General features: G+C 41.2%; 1 protein-coding gene across 3 annotated transcripts in view; it reads left to right on the forward strand.

Moving 5' to 3' along the window:
- The window catches only part of GALNT13 (polypeptide N-acetylgalactosaminyltransferase 13), a 107929-nt gene that overhangs the window by 19824 nt on the left and 68523 nt on the right, over window positions 1-19582 (forward strand). For all 3 annotated transcript variants that reach the window (XM_065637750.1, XM_065637747.1, XM_065637749.1), the window contains exon 2: window positions 16679-16847. In XM_065637750.1, the coding sequence (XP_065493822.1) occupies window positions 16679-16847 (169 nt within the window). The remainder of the gene's footprint in view (window positions 1-16678; window positions 16848-19582) is intronic.

Here is a 19582-nt window from a genome sequence, read left to right on the forward strand (position 1 = left end):
ATAGTGTCTCCCACGCTGTTTTTAGAGGAGACATTTCCAGCCTGGCCACAGCAGACCAAACTCAATGTGGTGGCACATGTTGCCCACGCCAACACCAGGCAGGATTTCCCGTCGTATTCTTCGTCTGGCACGTCACCTGCCTTTGCTTTTTTAATTTCTGCATCAATCAGAATGAATGGACACGCTTAAAGCGGGACAGTTAGCGAATTGCAATAAAAAGGGGAATAAATAAAGACGAGGATGGTTGGGTCAGCCTGCGCTCTCACCGCACGTTTCCTCCTCCTTTGGTGCCTTTGCTGGGGAGAAACTGCTCATGGATTAAATTAAATTAAAAAATACAATATTCCGGACCCTCAGTAATGTCCTGGGTACTACTTGGCAAAGGAAGACGGGGTAAAATGCAAGCTAATTTTAGCATTACTGTGTTTTAGTGTGAGTGTGTTCATCCTAGCCGTTACTTAGTGTAATGAATTTCTTGACTTTGTAGTGCAGATTTAGTGCAGATTCCGCAAGAACAATTAATGGATGGCAGGAACTGGGAGAAAGTGATTCCTCTCAGGTTAAAAAAAAAATGTTCTCAACAAAATTTCGTATAGGTTCAGCTGGGAAATAATGAGAAGGCGAAGACAGCCTAATTTAGTTTTATGAATTTTTTTTTTCATTTTACAATTCTGGTTTTGCATTGAAATATGTTGCAAGATGGAAGACGTTAGCTATGATATTGACCTAATTTCATTGGAGCTGTTTCTTTGGTTCTTCCTCAAGCCAGCTTCTTTCTGGGTGTTTGTGGTTAAACAAGAAACCTCGTTTAACCTTGTTTAACAAATACACAGCTGTGTATTTGTAGTTGTGCTATTTGCTCTTCCAGAGACATTTTTTGGGAAAGATTATGTTCCATAGAAAACTAAACTTTCAATATAAACCATAGAAAAATTTAATATATATCTGTGTTAGAAGTGCATGTAAATGACAAATTAGTTTTTAAATGGTTTTGTGCAATTCTTTACTTCTAACAGCTCTTGATTTAAACAAAAAGGATGTGCTCATAAAATCCAGTTGATTGTACTGTGAGCTCTTATTGAAAATACCGAGCTGTGTGGATCAGCCCTGGTGTCCGGGATATTCCTGACGGAATTTGTCTTATATGAACAGTCTCTCTTTTGTTTATCTTAATCTACTTCAGCAGTTGAAAATGCATGACAAGCTTGAATTAAAGCATCTGGTGTTTGCCGGTAGGATGCAGTTTCTTGGAAAAAAAGAATAATTTTGTGTATAAAAGAATTACTGGCTCTGTCACCAAATGGTGGTCAGCGGTCAGGGTGGAAGGGACCACAGAGCTGGGCTGTGTTCTTGTTGACCAGGAGAACAAAACATTGCTTTAAATTCTAAAGCAGGTGCCATCTTAAAAAAAAAAAAAAAAAATTGGACGTAGTAAATATAAATGTATTTTATAAAACCTAAGTTACACATTCAGATGTATAAAATGCCTAAAATGTATAAAAGTAGTATTGGGACTCTCCTGAGCTGTAAAGAATGATTTCTGGAGTTACCCAGAGCACTTCTGGTCTTCTAGTTGGTGGGTGTTTTGTGTACAGTGTTTTGTTTGGTGTGGGGGTTTTTTTGTTTGGTTGGTTGGGTTTTTTGGGGTTTTTTTTAATTTTTTTTTTTTGGTGTGTGTTTTTATTTGTGTTTTCTTTGTGGTTTTTTGTTTGTTTTGTGCGTTTTTTGTTTATTTTTCTCTTTGTTTTTGTTTTTTGAGGGTATTTTTTTTTTTTGCTTTACAAAAGACAATTCACCCGAGTCCTCCACATACTGTTGGAGTGATTTGTCCTAAATTGCATTTACGATGTGATTTATTCTTAGGTTCCCTGTCCCTTAAAGTTGCATGTTTTATGTTTTAACCCTATATGCTCAACACAACACACCCGCCCACGGACATTGTGCATGTGTGTTCCTGCAGATTTGAATTCCGATATTTTTAGTGTGTCGCTTCAGCAAAATCCATGTTTTAGGAAATCTCTAAGTAGGGGTCATGTAAACAGCATGTTGTGGTTCATTCATTTGATGTAACTAACAGAGATCTTATACTGAATGAGGAACGTACGAGGACTGTGATTTGCATGCGGTAAATTGGCCTGATGGAGAGATTGACAGATTGGTTTTGGTGGGGTTTTTTTGAAGTCTGATTCTTTTCCATTCTAGTGGTTAAAACTTTCTGTGCTGCAGACGTTCCGTGCGTGCTTCCCTTCTAAAGGCAGGTTGTTTGGGTTTGCAAAGCCAACTCCTCATGGTGTTCAGGCACAAGTGTGAATTTTCCAGTTCTTTTGCTGCTGGGAGACTTTCAGTTTAAGCTCAGGTTGCTTATTTTTTCCAGTTATTTTTTATTTTTCTCTTCTTTCCCCTCCACTGTACATCTCCAGGCTGGAATCTGTATTGGCTGAATGGTATTTCTCATTTTCTGTACAGACCAGTCGCTTGGCTGGTGTATGCAGGGGGGAATTTATGGATTAAATCAGTCGATGATGGCGTGTTACTGTTATGAAAAGGATACTCTGGTCCTTTCTCCATCCTTAGGTAGCTTTTGCTAATAGGATTAAAGGCACGTGTGTATGGCCAGAAAGCCGATGTTTCAAATTTGATGCAAATAGCATAACCTGAAGCATTTAATGCCTGCAAGTTAAAAAAAGCATCTGTGACACCACAGATCATGCTGTTGGCATTTAAGTCCAAATCAGATGTCATCTGATATCAGCTTGGCCCTCAGCGCCCCGTTATTAAGTCGTGAATAGGAACTGATGGTGATGTTTGTGACTATGGAAATTTTTCGGGAGGTGTCCTGGTGGTCCCCAGGGGGTCCAACAGCCACCTCTGCGGTTCTCTGAGTCCATTTCAAATTCTGTAGCTTTTTATGTTACAGTCTTTAATTTTTTTTCCCCATATTTCTGAATAGTAAGCCATGGTAAAATGGTTACACGTGCCTACGAATCTATTTTCATTTCTCCTTGCCTTTAATTAGAGATGAGATAATTTCTTTCCAGGTTCTTTTCAGTATCTGGCTCTTTAGTGTTCTCCTTGCCACTTACACATCCTAGTGCATGATCCCATTACTTCTTGCCAGGAAGTGACTAATTAGATTAATAGATGATTTTGCCCAAAGCGTGACCTGGCTGTGGAGGAGACCTGCGTGTCCTTGGGGGCTGCAGACCCTGCGGAAATTCATATTTTCCTCTTGGCTTGTGTCCAGTTCTGGGCTCTCCGCTGGATATTTTCCTCTCTCTTGCTTTATTTATTCTTTTGTTAACGGTGTGGTTTGCTTGGAGAACTATCCCTTTGCTGAATGACTTTGTAAATGAACAAAAATAGCTCTAAGTCCACGTTATATGAACAAAGTCACTGGCCATAACGTGATGAATCGCAGGTGTTTTATTATTTATTATTTTATAGTTATTTTCTCAGTTATGTGGTACAAGTTTAGCAATGATGAACTTAAGTCTAAAATTCAAAAGGTGTCATTTACTAGGCCAGTGTGATTTACCGTCTGTGGGAACTGGCAATCTGCCCTTTTTCTTTCATGTACATTGTGAGTTGCAGTGATTTGTGACACGGTGGTACAGGACTTATTACAGCCTGCACAAGTTAGTGAGTCTAACCTAGTCATAAAAATAAGATTTATTCCAAAGTAGACACCGTGATTTAGGTCAACAGGCCTAGGCAGGGAAGTGTTTTTCTTGATAATGTATAAATTTTCATAAATTTTCAGTAGCTTTTCTTACAAGGGAAACTGAACTAGGATCCTTTTGGGTGCAGAAAAATTTCCTTTTTGCATTTAGTTTTCATTACACTTAACAAAGCATAATATTTGTTAAAAAGGCATATCCATTTTTACAATCATGTCAAGTTTAGCCGGCCTCTTTGCAATAATGAAGTACTTCATTAAAACTGTTCTTCCTGCAGAAAACCGTAAGTGGGGTGTAGCAATAAGTAGTGTGAAAACACGGCGGTTTAAGCTGCGGGATGCGGCGATGGAGACCTGACAGACAGGCTGCCCTGCCCAGGGCTGCTGGCGCTAAAAGGGCCTGGCTGTGCAAAGGATTTTGTTTATAAAAGGTGGTGATTTGGAACTCCCCAAGCTGCCGTTTGTCCCCTTTTGACTCTTTGCCAAGGGAGGACTCGTCTCTCCTGATGTTCCTCGAGCGCAGCAGGACCTTGTGGTCCCTCGATTCGCATCTGTAAATGGATTTGCCCCTTGCTAGCGAGTTATATGAATTTTTCCTTTTTTTTTTTTTCCTCTAAAGCAAGTATCTTAAGGCTTGTTCACAAGGCAGTGGCTCTTCAGAAAGCAGCTCTTTCCTTTTTTTTTTTTTTTTTTACTGAAAAATCGTTTTCTGGGCTAGACCAAAGGACGTAGCCCATGTGCACGGCTGCCAAAATACAACATAATTACCCCCTAAGCCTCCTATCAAATACCAATTAGGGTAACGCAGTGTGTTACCTGCTGGCTCACCGTGTGTCAATTCAAGTGGCGGTTGTCCTGAAAGTAATTAATCCCGGTGTTCATAACTAAATGGACTTGCATGGGTTGAATTGCTTTTCCTCAGACGCACCTTATGTGGGGATGCTCAGCAGGTTCCTGCTGAATTTGGGATGGCAAAAGGTGCCGTAGGGTGGCGATGGGAGGGAGGAGGATGCTGTTCTGTTCTCAGCATCTCCTCTGTTTCCTGGCCAGGGGACTTATTTGCAAAACATTTCACAAAACTAGAAAAGAAAATGCAAGAGATGTGTTTTTTTCCTCTCCAAATTTTTACCTTGTTTAAAGTATAGCATGCTAGACTAAAAATATCAAACTGTTCAGCCCTACAGGAAAAAACCACAGAGTGATAACAAAGAATCTTTTACTAAAGATTTACTGAAGATACGTGCAAATAAATTCAGGCAGCTATCAGACATGCCTTTTCTCATAAATGTGAGAAAAACACACCTGTTAATGAAAGTGGATAAAATGCTGAGACGGAAAAAAATTATATGTCAGTAGCAGTTTGACTTTATAAGGCACTCTAAAATACTAGAATGACAGCCAAGGTGTGTCAGGGAAGGTTTAAAAAATACAAATAAATGAAATGCCTCTTCCCTTCATTCCATGCAGTTACCGTCTGATTGATTTTTGTCTTGCAGAACGCTGGTTTGGCTGCCACTGTTCATCTTACGTTTGTCACTCGAATATTTTTGGCTTAATTTGTCACAGTGAATTCTTCAAAATAAAAAGCTACTACCTGGAGGTGTTGTATTTTTTTTTTAAAGAGAACTTTTCATTGTCACACTCATAGAGATACTGTTTATTAACTGATATTTGGAAGGGGATGGACTAGAATGGAGCATTGTTTTTATCCTCTTGAAAACACTTTGTTCGGTCCAGTATCTGTGGTTTCTTAACTTTATATGACAGCTGATTTGCTAAAAAGAGCAATTATGTTCCTGAAGGGCATTGAACTAGTATGGTATTTAATTAGACTTTGAATTTGTTATCAAGATCTAGCAGTAGCTATACCACAGTGTAGTAAACAAGGCTGGTAACTGCGGAGACCTTTGATTTTAGATCGCATCGCGTAACTGTGTGTAGGTTCCGTATGAATTTATGAAGAATGTTCATGAGGGTTGATGTTTTTGTGGTTTTTTTATGAGAAGATGCCTTCTTTTGGATCCTATCTCTTGGAAATGGCAGCCAGTAAGTAGACTTCACAGGCATCCTAAATGGAATAATATCTTTTTAAAAATGTGATGTTGAGTTTATTCTCTGACTCCAGACCCCTTGTCCCCTGTGGGTTTTCTGCCTACAGAAATCAGGGTTGGCCGATGTGTCTCTAGACAGCAATGCTAAAAGAAGTGTATTTATGACAGAACTTACACTGAGTTCTGATGCTTTTAGTATTGGAAAGCAACATCTGGGCTTTTTTTTTTCAGACTCATGGAACTCTAAGGTTGAGAAATACAGTGAAGTAAATGATCTATTTAATGATGTTTATGACAACTTTACAGGATTTATTGCTACTGCATAATTAAAACCAGAATTCTTTATGTTCTGGATTCGAGATAAGTGCGTGTAGTTCTGAGCAGCAGAGATACATCATGTCAATGGCAAAGGACTGTGAATTGATCCTTTGGTTTATTGGATTCTGTTTGGCGTTTATGCCAACGAATTATTTGTGATAAAATATCAGGATTATATTGAGATTCTTACAATAAATAAAAATTTAGAGAAATATAAGCATAGCTATGTACAAGTGGTTGGGTCTTCTAAAATCTCCCATTACTTTTGCTTTTTAAACTGGATTATTTAGGATTGATGTTCAAAACAAAACAACCTCAACCAAACCAAACAAACCCAAAGCAAACAAAGAAAACCCCAACAAACCAGTACAAAACCAACCAACTGAAAGCCCCAAGTTTCTGTGTAGCAGGCTGGTAAAGGTTATTTGGACTGAGATAGCGATGCAGACAGAAATACAAAATACCAGTGGGGGCGGATTTGTTGAGTTGCAGCAGGTCAGGGCGGCTCCCGGTGTCTGTGACATTAAACCCGTGTTCGGGGTGGCGGAGCAGGGCTGGGCCTGAGGGCAAGGGGAGGTTTGGGTGGGTTTTGCTGGATTTTGGGTCAGGGCTGCTGTGTCCTGGGCGGCAGGGCTGTCAGCTCCGGCTGGACGGCTCTAAATAGGATTATTGCCTTCAGCCGCCCTGTTTGAAGGAAAAATGAAAGGAGATAAAATAAGCAATGAAGGTAATGAACTGAAATGCTATACAAGTAATTTAATCACAGAATCACAATGTCAGGGACTGGAAGGGACCTCGAGAACTCATCCAGCCCAATCCCCCGCCGGAGCAGGAACACCCAGGTGAGGTTACACAGGAAGGTGTCCAGGCGGGTTGGGATGTCTGCAGAGAAGGAGACTCCACAACCTCCCTGGGCAGCCTGGGCCAGGCTCTGGCACCCTCACCGGGAAGAAGTTTCTTCTCATATTTAAGTGGAACCTCCTGTGTTCCAGTTTGCACCCATTGCCCCTTGTCCTATCACTGGTTGTCACCCAGAGGAGCCTGGCTCCATCCTCCTGACACTGCCCCTTTCCATATTGATCCCCATGAATGAGTCACCCCTCAGCCTCCTCTTCTCCAGCTCAGAGCCCCAGCTCCTCAGCCTTTCCTCACATGGGAGATGCTCCACTCCCTCCAGCATCTCTGTGGCTGTGCTGGACTCTCTCCAGCAGTTCCCTGTCCTTGAACTGAGGGCCCAGAACTGGACACAATATTCCAGATGCGGCCTCCCCAGGGCAGAGCAGAGGGGCAGGAGAACCTCTCTGACCTACTGACCACCCCCTTCTAATCCCCCCCAGGTCCCATTGCCCTTCCTGGCCACAAGGGCCCAGTGCTGGCTCACGGTCACCCTGCTGTCCCCAGGACCCCCAGCTCCCTTTCCCCTACACTGCTCTCCAACAGCTCGTTCCCCAACTTATACTGGAACCTGGGGTTGTTCCTACCCCAATGCAAGACTCTACACTTGCCCTTGTTCTATTTCATTAATTGCAAACTGGGATGAAACCCCAGCGCTGGATTCTGTGCAGGAGACGGGAGGTTTTCACCACGTGGCTGCTCATAGTCGATGATCCTGAGGGTCTCTCCCAACTGAACCAGTTCTACCAGTTTATGGTTTTATGGGCATCTCAGCTCAGCTCCTGCGAGCGAGGAACCTCCGTCGTCTGCTCCAGAACCCCCAGCAGCAGCACATCCCCTGGAGCAGCTGTGATCTCCTTCCCCGGATGCTGGGGAGCTATAGGAAAAAACCCTAAGAGTTACTCAGTACTGTATGACAACTCTTTGTTTTTAAAAACAAAACCCAAAACAAACACAAAACCAAAACAAATCCCAAAAATAAAACCCCCACCAGAAAAAATCAGAACACAATTATTTGCTGGGTTTCTTTGGGAATTTTTCCTTTGAAACAGGTTTTCATCCTGGCAGCTGCAGAAGTCAGACCCTTAAAAAAAGGAGTTTTCTGCTCTGTTGTGCGTGGAGGTGCCTTCACGGACACCCAGCTCCGTGCGATGGTTCCTCCCTGCACAGGTGGGACGTAACCCCTGGTCAGGGCTCTACAGAGGCGCATTTTGGATTTTGGAGGGTGTCTCGCAGCCCGTGCAGCGTGCTGGTAGTTCAGAAGATCTCCAGTCTGATCGTTGTTGGCGGGGGGTAAAACAAGATTTCTCTTGTTATCTGTCATGGAAAAGTAGAAAGTGGTATTTCCAACTTCCCCTATATTTCAACCAATTAATAATACATGAATAAGATTGGAATAACTTATTGCCTAGGCAGTTTCTGGAACAGGAAAATGCTTTTTGGTGCTGTGGGTATTTTTCGTTAAATTTGTACACAGTGCCCGCAGAGCACCCTCACCTCTCACAGCCTTTGCTCTGTGCGTGCTTTGTGTTAAATTGCAAAAGCCGTGATTTCTGCTCATCAGCATCGCGTTTACGCTGGGTTTATCCCTGCAGACATCCCAGGCCAGGCTGGACGGGGCTCTGAGCAACCTGAGCTGGTGCAGATGTCCCTGCTCATGGCAGGGGGGCGCTGGGGAAGCTGGGGAGGGCCCTCCAACCCAAACCATCTGTGACTCTATGATGATGTGTCACCGAGGGGGACATTACTGACCTTCTCCTCGCCCTGTCTGGGCAGGACAAGCTGATGGCTGGGCTGTCATCTGGGGCCACCAGAGAGACCAGTGGGTTTTTGGGGTGTTCCCAGGCAGGGGGGACCCAACTCTGGGGGGACGGTCCCCTCTGCTCTCTGCAAAACAGCATCGTTATCTTTGCCGTCTTATTTGTGACTCAAAACCAAAGCGTAGGTGTTGCAGCCAAAGTGTAAGGAGGGAAGATGAACATTTGGGGTGAAAAAACGACCAAAAAAAGGCACAGATGATGAGTTCTTGCATCTTCTGAGTGTTGCTGTGCTTATTTGTGCGACGGCCCCTGTGCAGTGCTTGACTGAATTGTTAAATAAATTGAATGCTTTGAAATCTATTGGGCTTTGCTTCCCCCCCGTCCCCCCCCTTCTTTATCTTGAATTTTGTGCTTTCTATTCCCCACTCCACCAAAGACCTCGGCACTTCTAAGAAGCCCTTGTGAGGGGGTTGTTTTTGTTTCCAAAGGAGCCCTGTCTGCGCTGACAGATGATGAAAAATGTCTGCAGCCAGAATGCTGGAAAAATAGCATTTTCATTCTTTGTGGGCATGCTTCATGTCAGTTCCATTATCCCCGCGCGCACCAAGATGGTCATTGAAGAGATGAGCTGTTAATTCTGGTGCTTGGAGGCAAAGCTGTTTTCGATAGGCGTAATTTTTTTTTTTTTTAAAAAAAAAACAACCCACATTTCAAAAATATTTGAAATCCGTTTCAGTAAGTTAACAAGCAAACCTGCTGAATCACTGCTCTTTCTTAGTTACAACTATTGAATAGTGTTAACCGAGGCACCATGAGGTGCATACAGGTGGACGTGGACAGTGTACGTGTATGTGGCTCCTTCCCAAATCACAAGTACAACAAGGTGCAGAACTCTGCAGAGAATTGCAGATTACTTTGCTTTTGAGATCTTGGAAGATAATCACAAAATAAGACTTTTGCTGTAAATTAAAGCAGCTTTGCTAGAAGCACATGAATTTATTTGTTTGTTTTGTTGTTGGTACTTGATTCAACCCAAGCTCGATTTCATTGAGTGAAACCCATGGTTCAGGAAAGGCAGACAAGGCTGATTTCAGGTAGTTTGGCCTCTCTGTGGGGAGAGACTAAATAAATAATTCTACCGCTTGGAAAAGTGAGAAGCAAAGGAGGATAAACTGAGGATTTGTAAAGGCATAAACAGGCAGAGAAGGTTGAGCAGGGATTCACTCCGTCTCCCAGGGTAAAAGCCAATGAAAATGTGATATAGCAAAGCCAGAGCAAATAAAAGGACACTTTTTTTTTTTCCTTTTTTTTTTTTTTCTTTTTTCTTTTTTTTCCCAGCAGTGCTCAGATAACTCATGCAGTTCATTGGCAAAAAGATAAATGGATTTAACAAGGGAGTGTGCAAGCCGATGGCCAGCTGTCAAAAACACCTGTCTGGGTACAGGGTAAAGGGAAAATCTCTGCAGGAATTATTTTAAAACCCATCTCATATTTTCTGCCATGATCTATTGGTTGCTCTGAGACATTGTACTGTGCCAGACAGACCTTTGTCCTGTTCTGGGAAAGGATATATCATCTTGTGATTTAATGGAAACCTCTCCCGGATGGGCACAAAACAAGGGAAGGGGTTTGGGTTTTGATTTGCTGAATTATAAGAGGAAAAACTTGAAGAGACCTGAAGACACTTCATTTAATCAGTTCTGCTGTTGATATTGTTTATTCCCGTGTTTCTCATAGTTCTGTTGTAAATTACCCGACAAACACTTTTTATTAATTTGTGCGTGGAATCGTCAACACGGATTTGGTGTTGGTCGGTAGAAGCCCAGCTCCTCTCTGCCCTTTTTCTCTGGCTCTAGCTGAGATTTCTCAGGTCCCCACATGTATTTGTCCACCTGCGCTCAACCCTTGAATATTCTTAAAGAGCATCAGTTCTGCAGTTTTTATGTGTTTAGCTCATGAAGATTCTTCTATTTCCTCAGGTCTATCAAGGTACGAGTATAATTCAGTAACTTGTTTTGTTGCTTGGATTTCATTTAGGTTTCCTTGAAAGGCTGTAAAAACTCTATCTTCAGAGGTTTCAAAGCAAATATTTTTTTTTTAAAAAACACCCCAAAACCAGGAACCCACGTAGGCTGTGGATGTTTAAAGTCCAATTATTTGATTCCTGTGTTGTGGGGAAAGCTGAGGTGACATTCTGAGATCCACGTCCATCCCTGTTCTGCTCTCATTTTCTTTTTTTCATTTTACATTTGAAGCTCAAGTTCATTACTCAATGTGATTTACAGAGGAGAGGAGGAATTGAGGTCTCTGTTTTGTTAAGGTTTTTCACAGGGTGAATTCTTAATAATAGAAGATTGAGCTAATACAGTCATTTTGGACAGAAGAAATGTGTGTATTTGTCATATGCACCTAGCAGCTGCAGTGGGATTAATGCGATAGCAGCTATATGCAGCCATCCTTCTCTTTATTGTCTTTACTATTTAAGACGTATGTATATATGTGTATAAATATATGTATGGGTATAAATGTAATTACATATGTGTGTGAAAGTATTTTCCTCCTGCCTTTTTGTGGACCGTTGGGTGCATCTCCAGCTTGTCCTCTTGGCGGGACGGACACTGGCCTTTCAGACCCACAAGACGCGTTGCCCGAAACTCGTCCCTACCGAAAGCAGAAAGGCTTTCTTATGTTAGTACTCAAATTATTTTCTGAAATATTTCACTTTCTTCAGCTTGCCCTGGTAGTGGAGCATTCCCTGAAGTATTTCAGATATCTGGAAATTAATGGGTTTGACTTAGTGTCATCTTGTGTAACCAGTATACAGGAAAGATAGTTAATGAGCTTTGATGATTGCTGAGGATTAAGACGTTATTTCTAAATTCACTAAAATATATTTAGGTCAGAGAAACCTTATGAAACATTTGTGTTTACAGAGCTGGCAAAAAACTCTTCATGATGGGCTGAGACTCATTTCGCTCTGTGAAGGGTAATATGGTCAAGGTAAGTTAGAAATATTGAGTATGAATCAAAATATGGTCTTCTAATTAAGTCCTCATAAAAGTGAATCGATCTGGTATACATAAATAATTTTCCCGGTTACTTCAGCTTATAAATCCTCGCTGGTTTTCCGTATGTCCAGTTCTGAGCCCAGCGTTGGAGGTTTGTTTCCAAGAGCCCATGCTATGGCTGAGGATGCTGCCCAGCTCCCCAAATCCTTTTTTTTCTTTTTTTTTTTTTTTTTTTCCTTTTTTCTGTACATACGGTCAAAAACGCAGGCCATCCCAGTGCTTAGGGTCAAGATGAAGTACAGCGTGAGGCAAAATTGCCGGCACCTGCCCCTGGAGCTCAGGAAGGTCTTGTACAGTAAATAAAAACTCCATCAAATGCCCAAGGAGTGGGATGAAAAACCAACACAAGCCCATGGAGACCCATCAGATCACAGGATGAGGCAGCAATAGCAAAGGATGGTCAGGCGGGACCCTGGGGTGTTGTCCAAGGGCACAGCAAGAGCAAACCTGGTGAGCGAGGTGGCTTTTTCAACACAGAGGAGAAGCAAATAACAGATGAGTCAAAGTTTTCTGTTTCCTCTTTGTTCTTGGTATTCAATAAAACTCTCGACTTACTGGCAGCAGAAGCACTCCCAAAGTACTTATGGATCAGATGTGCTAATGAGTTTATTGATAATTCTTTAAGTTAATTTTTATATAGAAAAAATTAAATCTGTGAGCTTCTTCTACGCTGGCTTCAAGGATCCTGCCTCAGGTCCCCATTACGATTGCAAGTTATTTAAAATATGAGCCTGGAGGTGAGCTCAAGTCTTCTACCTGTGCGGACCTGGTGATTTCTGTGGGGCGAACCAGCTTTTTCTACCGGGAGAAAAAAACTGGAGGCAGCAGGGCCTGGAAAATCTTGGACTTCTCCAAGTTGGAGGATTTTCAGAATGATTTTCAGAATGATTTGCAGGTTCTGGGCAGCCCCTGTGTGCAGAGCAGGTTTTCCATTGCGCCGCAGGGGGATGGAGTCGATATTCACTGCGGAGTCGTTTAAAGTCGATTATCTTCGCTGTGCTATCGAAAAGAGGTATAAAAGCTATGTAGAAACGGTGGTTTTGATGGTAAATTCTAAGTGATATTTTTGAAGATGTGTTCTGTAAGGAAATTGCTTGCGATGCTCATTTTAGCTTATAAACCTCAGTGCAGGTGAAGAAATTCGTAATCAGCAGCGTGTGTTCGCTGATTGTCGCCTCTTTTACCATTCATACATTCTGAATACCTAATAAACAGATTTATTTCTTTAATTCTCTAGATGAAGGGATTCTGCATTATGTTTATGTTCTCTGATTGAAGAGTGCATGTGTGCGTTTTACATAAAGATTTTGGGATGGAAACTTGAATACAAATTTGGCATTTCATAAAATATTCTGAACAGCCTGATTTGAAGTATGCTGTATGAATGAAGTATGCTGTACTTCCTAGAAAAAAGGTAAAGCAGAACGTAAAAATATGGTGAAACCACAATATCAATATTTGGAAAAACAATAAAATTGTTTTGTTTGCTTTGGATAAATAATAAATCATTCAGTAGAAATATTTATAGTGGCTTTGTGCTTTTAGAAATACAATTTTGGTGACATACCTCGTGTTAGGAAAGTTCTGACACCATCTTTAGATTCTCAAGACTATTCAATGCTACCAAAAATTCAATTTTCTACAAAAAATTTGGACATATTGAGTATTTGCAAAAGCTCTTGATTTGCTAACTAGTCCTGCCATCTCTGGTATTATGATGTTTACTTGGTTCTCATTTTAATATTTGACATATGGTTTGGAAAATGGAAAGTGGTATTTTTCCCGACTTGAATGTGGTTGGATTGTTGTGTGCTTTGCATCTGCTGGGTTTGAGACAGTTGAGGACAGTTTATTACAGAGTCTCGGGGCTCAAAACTTGTTTATTCAAAAACGGGAGAGAAAATACAAGAAGAAATGGTCCTGGGTATGGATTCAAGGTACATCTCTGAAAATGTTTGTATATATGTGGCTGTTCATTCATAAACCCTGCGCATCTTCTCTGAAGATTTGATAAGCTGAGGCTGCTGCATTTTAACCATAGCAGAATTAAATATGTTTCTCCATCACTGAGATGTGTGAGCTGTGATTGAAATGCAATCTGATAGTACTTTGCTTTGAATAAAAGCGTGAGAGTGGAAAGGCTGTTTAGGAAATTTCTGATTAGTTTTATATTAGACTTCAGGACGGGAAAAATCTCTTTGAAGTTGTATCTTGATGGACCTTGGTAAATAATAGAAAAACACAGAATCTTGTAATGAAAATCAGTTTTGCAGATGAAGGAATATATAACTCATACTTCCAAGCAGAATAAACAGAAGTTTTCAGGCTGAGTTTAATCTGAGTCCCTGCGATGGAAACTGCGAATGAGCTGGGGTTTCTGTAATAATGAATTTACAGTGAGTTTGTTGGTTTACTACAAGGAGAAACAGCAAATTTACTGTTGTAATAATGGGTTGCTCAATTATTTTCATTTTTTCCCCTAAACAATTTGTTTTAATGAACAGTTTCTGATTTCTGCAGGAGAAAATTGCCGCTGAGGTGTTTTTAGCCAATCCCGAAGTATTTCAGCAGAAAATGAAACCGTTTTGGTGTGCTGCATTGCTGTTCCAGAGAGGCTCAGTTTGGGTGCCTCACTGCGCTCCCCAGTGCAGACCCTTAAATGCAGCTTTGGAGGCAGAAAACCAGAGAATTCCGCTTCCAAAAGGTGATGAGACTGAAGGATGCCGCAAGGACAAACTTCCTTCACCTGCTCATCACTCCTTTTCTTCCCTTTTTCATCGCTTTTTTTGAGGAACTCCTTTCCATTTGTTGTGTTTCTGCGGGAGGAGGTTGTTGGCCAAGCTCCTTTCTGTGCTTTTACCCATTTTTCCACAGTTTCAGCAGAACAAGCCGACTCTTTTATGATTTTTTTTTTTCCCAGCTCCCCGTTGCTGCTTAGATAAATTTGTGCTCTCTGCCGCTTCCAGCAAAAAGGAGGCAGAATTTATTTCCACCAACACCGTTTGCAGCTGGAGGGACCAGCTCTGCAAATTGCCGTCTCCGAGGAGCCTCATCGTTTCTCCAGAAAGTGATGATATAGCAGAGCTTAATTACCGGCCATTAATCCCAAATATTTTATGTTTGCATTACGCATTACATAAATATACCTTGTGAAACGTTCCGAGAGGAATTTAGTAGCATATATAACGTGTAACCGTGTGCGTACGTGTGCGGTGCAGGTTTCTGAGCGGTTCTGGGGGTGAAGCGTCGCTGCGGAGGTGCAGGCTTGTGCTAAAAGTGCAGCACGGCTCTTCTCCTCGTGCTTTATTTCTTTCCACGGGCACTTGTCAATGGTTTTGACTGTGAGGTGTATTTGTAAGAGAAAATTCAGCCTATTAGGGAACATATATGGCAGTGTAGTCGTTAATTCTTTTCCCAAAGGCAGGTGAGAGTCATGGGATCGTGGAGCACCAGGTTCAAGGTTCATCAAGGTTCATCTGCTCCGACCTTTCTTGGCACCAGCCCGGTCTGGACAAGCTGGCCCAGCACCCTGCCCGGCTGAATCTTGGTGTCCAACGTTGGGGAATCCACCACTTCCCTGGGGACGTTATTCCAATGATTGTTCTCAAGGGGAAAAATTTCACAGAATCACAGAACGGTTGGGGTTGGAAGGGATCTCTGGAGATCTTCTGGTCCCTTGTGTCCAGTGGGAATCTCCCCAGGAGTAACTTGTACCCGTTGCTCCGTGTCTCCTCCATGGGACTCCTTGTAGAAAGGATGCTGCCCACCCCAACACGCGTTCCCACCCAGCCGGGCATCCCCGGGGATCCCGTTGGACACAGAGGGCATCGGAGGCACTGTGTTTTAGGATTTCAGCATCTACCCAAGAGCAATTTCATCTTCGCATGTAATCACAGCGAAAACTCATCATTTCTTCCTGTTGTAGCATAAAAAGGTGCTACTTCCGATCAAAAGGAAGGATGAAAAATACATGGGATAATACTGTAAAATGTTCCTCGCTCAACCGAAGCATAAACTAGAACTGCTGAAACGAAATTTCTGTGCCCAGAGTCTGTAACATTTATTTTTAAAAAGTCTTTTATGTAAATTTCTGTGAGGTTGTTCTAGGAAACCCTTGTGTCTGATTTGCTTGGAAAAATCATAGATTTTTTTCTTAAAAAGTCACTTAGGCTTCTTCCTGTGCATTTTGTAGAAGAGTTTATTCTTCCAGCATTTTATTGGGTTTGGTTGCAAAAATAATTTATTGAATTACTCTTCAGCTAATAGAGAAGCCTTCATAAGCGACACTCTTTTAATATATTTAGCATCAACTGTTTCAAAGTAATTTTGATATGAAAGACGAAACATGAATGTGATCGCATCAAAATAAAACCAAGACTGCTACATCCCTTTATTAAGATAAAATGCTAATGTAGGACTATGGCACAGAATTTCACAGATTTCATACAGTGTTTTCTGCAAGGGCAGCCCCTATCTTGTTTATTTTTGTGTGCTTGTGTGAGATGATACTATGATTTTCCTTAAAATTCAAAATTGACTGTACAAATGTTTATCAAACCCAGTCTCTAATAACATATAAAAGATACTCTGTCAGGGTTGGGATACTATTATTTTTCAGGATGGATTTTTTTTTTGGTCACTGAAGACTGATCAATTTATTTACTTACAGGGATGGGATGATGCTATCTCATGCCTGGTGGTTAAAACTAAATAAAAAAAAAATAGTTGGTTAGAATTAGTTTAATATACGTGTTCTTCAAATATTTTCAATAGCTATAAAAGTGTTTTCTAAACCTTTTCTGTTTGTGGAATCTCTCTTGTTGAGCACTAAAAATGGTGGAACCCGGTTGGTGAAGAACAAAACTGCTGCCCATGTACTAAAAGCCGCCTTTTTGCTCTCTTGTCTTCCAGCCGTTATCTCTCGAAACCAAGAGGGACCTGGTGAGATGGGGAAGGCCGTTCTCATCCCCAGGGACGAGCAGGACAAGATGAAAGAGCTTTTCAAAATCAACCAGTTCAACCTCATGGCCAGCGACCTGATCGCCCTCAACCGCAGTCTGCCCGACGTGAGGCTGGAGGGGTGAGTCCCTGGTTAATTAACTGGTGTAATTAGCAGTTGCTGGAGGAATCTATTTGAAAACACCAGGATTTACAGGTTCTAGATTCATTTTCTCATGCAAACTTTCTTAGGAGAAGAGTTACTGCATGGCAAGCGTTATTATCCTGTGCGATTTATCTTGTGAACGGATGAAAATTGTCAGCTTAGAGCAAACATTTTACATTGCGGCACGTAACTAAATGCCCTCTGGTGTGTCTTATCACCTGCAATCATTTCAATATTTTTTTCTTCAGGGAAAACTTCATTTCTAAGGTTTTAAAATGATAAAATTATCGACGTCTACTTTACAAATTTTCATCGTTATGCTGTCGGCATTTAGAAATTGATATTTTAATGCTAGTAAAGACAAAATGCTACCAATACTAAAAACTACCTGCGGGATGTAGTTTTCTTTTAATTTTACTCATAGGCATTTCTGGAATAAGCAGAATTTTATAGAACATCTTTCAAAATGTTTTGCAATGATATCAAAACTGAAGGGGGTTTTGTGGGGGTTTTATTTTGTTTTTAAGTCTAGTAACTTATTACTGTTATTTCTGAGTGAAGCCTGAAGTCTGTGTGTTGACTTTGAGACTGAGGAGTAGCTTGGGGAGTGTTTCACCAAATCCATCGAATTATTTTTTTAGCGGAATTTCCAGATTAATTTTCCTCGTCGCAACAGTGGCCTTGTGTTTACACGTGTATTTGGTGTCAAAGTACAAACCGTGCATGTTTATCTCCATTTAAATAGCGATTCCGATTGCTATCTAAAGGATCTGTAACAAATCATGGTACTTTAAAATTTAGGTCTGTTGTAGACATTGTTTTCAGCCGTTGGAGAATTTTGTCCTGTCTCCCTGTAGCAGTGTTAAAGCTGACAGAGTAGGCTGCCAAGGCTATTTTATTTGAAACTTTTGCATAAAAGGACATTCTCCTAAGAATCTTCAGCTGAAATTGCCTGCATGGAGGAGTATCCAAACTTATATACTTTGGGAAATAAATTTTTAGAGGTGGGGATTTTTTTTTTTCCACTTTTTTTTTTTTAATAGAAACCTACTGTTGATTGAATTTTGCCTTTTTCCAGTTCAGTTTTTTCCCTCTTCTACCTCAGCTACGTGAATGGTCTGATTTATAGGTACTACAGCTTATAACAACTAAAAATGTAGAGAAATATAAGCATGGCTATATACAAGTGGTCGCGTCTTCAAAAATCTCCCATTACTTTTGCTTTTTAAACTGAATTATCGCTTAGCTAAAACCTTGCTTATTGTGCTTTGTTTGAAATTAAATTCCTCAGGTTTCCATGAAATTTAAAATAAAATAAATACTTTGTCCCCTGGACTGTATTTGTAGATGCGTTACATGCTCACCTCTTGCCGGTGTGGCCTTTGCAGGCCACAAAGAGGGAAAACCCGCGAATTCCCCACGCCAGAAGCAGGGACACTTGCAAAGCCTCTCGGTCTGTTTTGCTTTGGCCTTGCCCTGGGAGCAAGCCTTGGGAAAAAAAGTGCGTATTTTGGAAAAACAGGTAAAACGTTCAACTTAATGAATAGTTCTGCTCAGTCTAAGGGAGATGAGCTATTTAATACTGAGAGGAATCTGTCTAAATGCATTTTCCTGATGAAAAGAAGTTCAATATTCTTTGTTGAAAGCACAAACTATTACGGGATTTAGAAAAAAAAAAAAATTCTCGTTTTCCTCTTCAGACCGGTGCTTTCTGTACATATTCCATCTTTAGGGAGTATTAAATTGTTCTATTAAATTTTTCTGAAAGCCAATTTATAATGCTTTGCTGTTAAGGAAGAATATGATTTTATGGTTAATATATTTAGTCTATGACAGAAAGACACATTTTTACTGACGTGGGGGACAGAGGCATCCAATTCCCATTGGATGTCTAACTCGTTGTGCCTTTTGTATTATAATGCAAGCTTTTTTTTCGGAGGACAGGAAGTTTTCTGTGGCAAAATTAGATGAAGAGAAGGAAAGAAAAATAAAAAATGTTCTTGCTGGACATGCTGTCTAGTGGGAAATTCGTAATAACCTGGGTAGGTGTGGATAGTGCTGTGTACGAGTAATTACCAGCTGGTGAAAAGGTCAGTGCTGTCACGGTGTAAATGTATTAAATTGGTGTATCGGCTGTGGAGCGGCTGTGCTAAACGCAGCAGAAAACTTGAAGACGGAACTTTGCTGGGAGGTTTTGGGGTGGGATTGGGGAATTTGGGCGGTAGCGGGAGGGAGTAGGACGAGGACGGGATCAGCCCCTGGAGCTCAGCATCTCCCCATGGACATAGCGACTTTCAGTCTGGGGCTGGTCTAAGGCTGAGATATTGGAAAAGTCACCACACGCATTTATTTTTTTTCTCAGTGATGTCCCCTTCCTGCTCTCAGTGCTGTCAAGCAGAGGCTTAAAGCAGAAAATGATGTGTCTGACTTCCCACGCCCTGTCTTCAATGAAAAGACAAGCTCAGCTTACACGTTGGTCCTGCATTTAGAAGGTTTTATGGTTTTCAACTGTGGTTTAACCCTAAATGCAAAGTGTCATCTCCTGGTGGTGTTTCCCACTGCCTTTATAGCTCTACGAGAATTATTCAGTTTTGTGCACGATAATATTACGTCTATGTAGCAAAAGAACGTCTACAAATAGACGTAAGAATTCTGGCAAGAAACAGCCCAAGAAAAAGAAGAGTCGTGTTGCAATTTCTCATTCTAGGAAT

This window comes from Caloenas nicobarica, chromosome 6 (genome assembly GCF_036013445.1).
Source record: "Caloenas nicobarica isolate bCalNic1 chromosome 6, bCalNic1.hap1, whole genome shotgun sequence".
NCBI classification, from domain to species: Eukaryota; Metazoa; Chordata; class Aves; order Columbiformes; family Columbidae; genus Caloenas; species Caloenas nicobarica.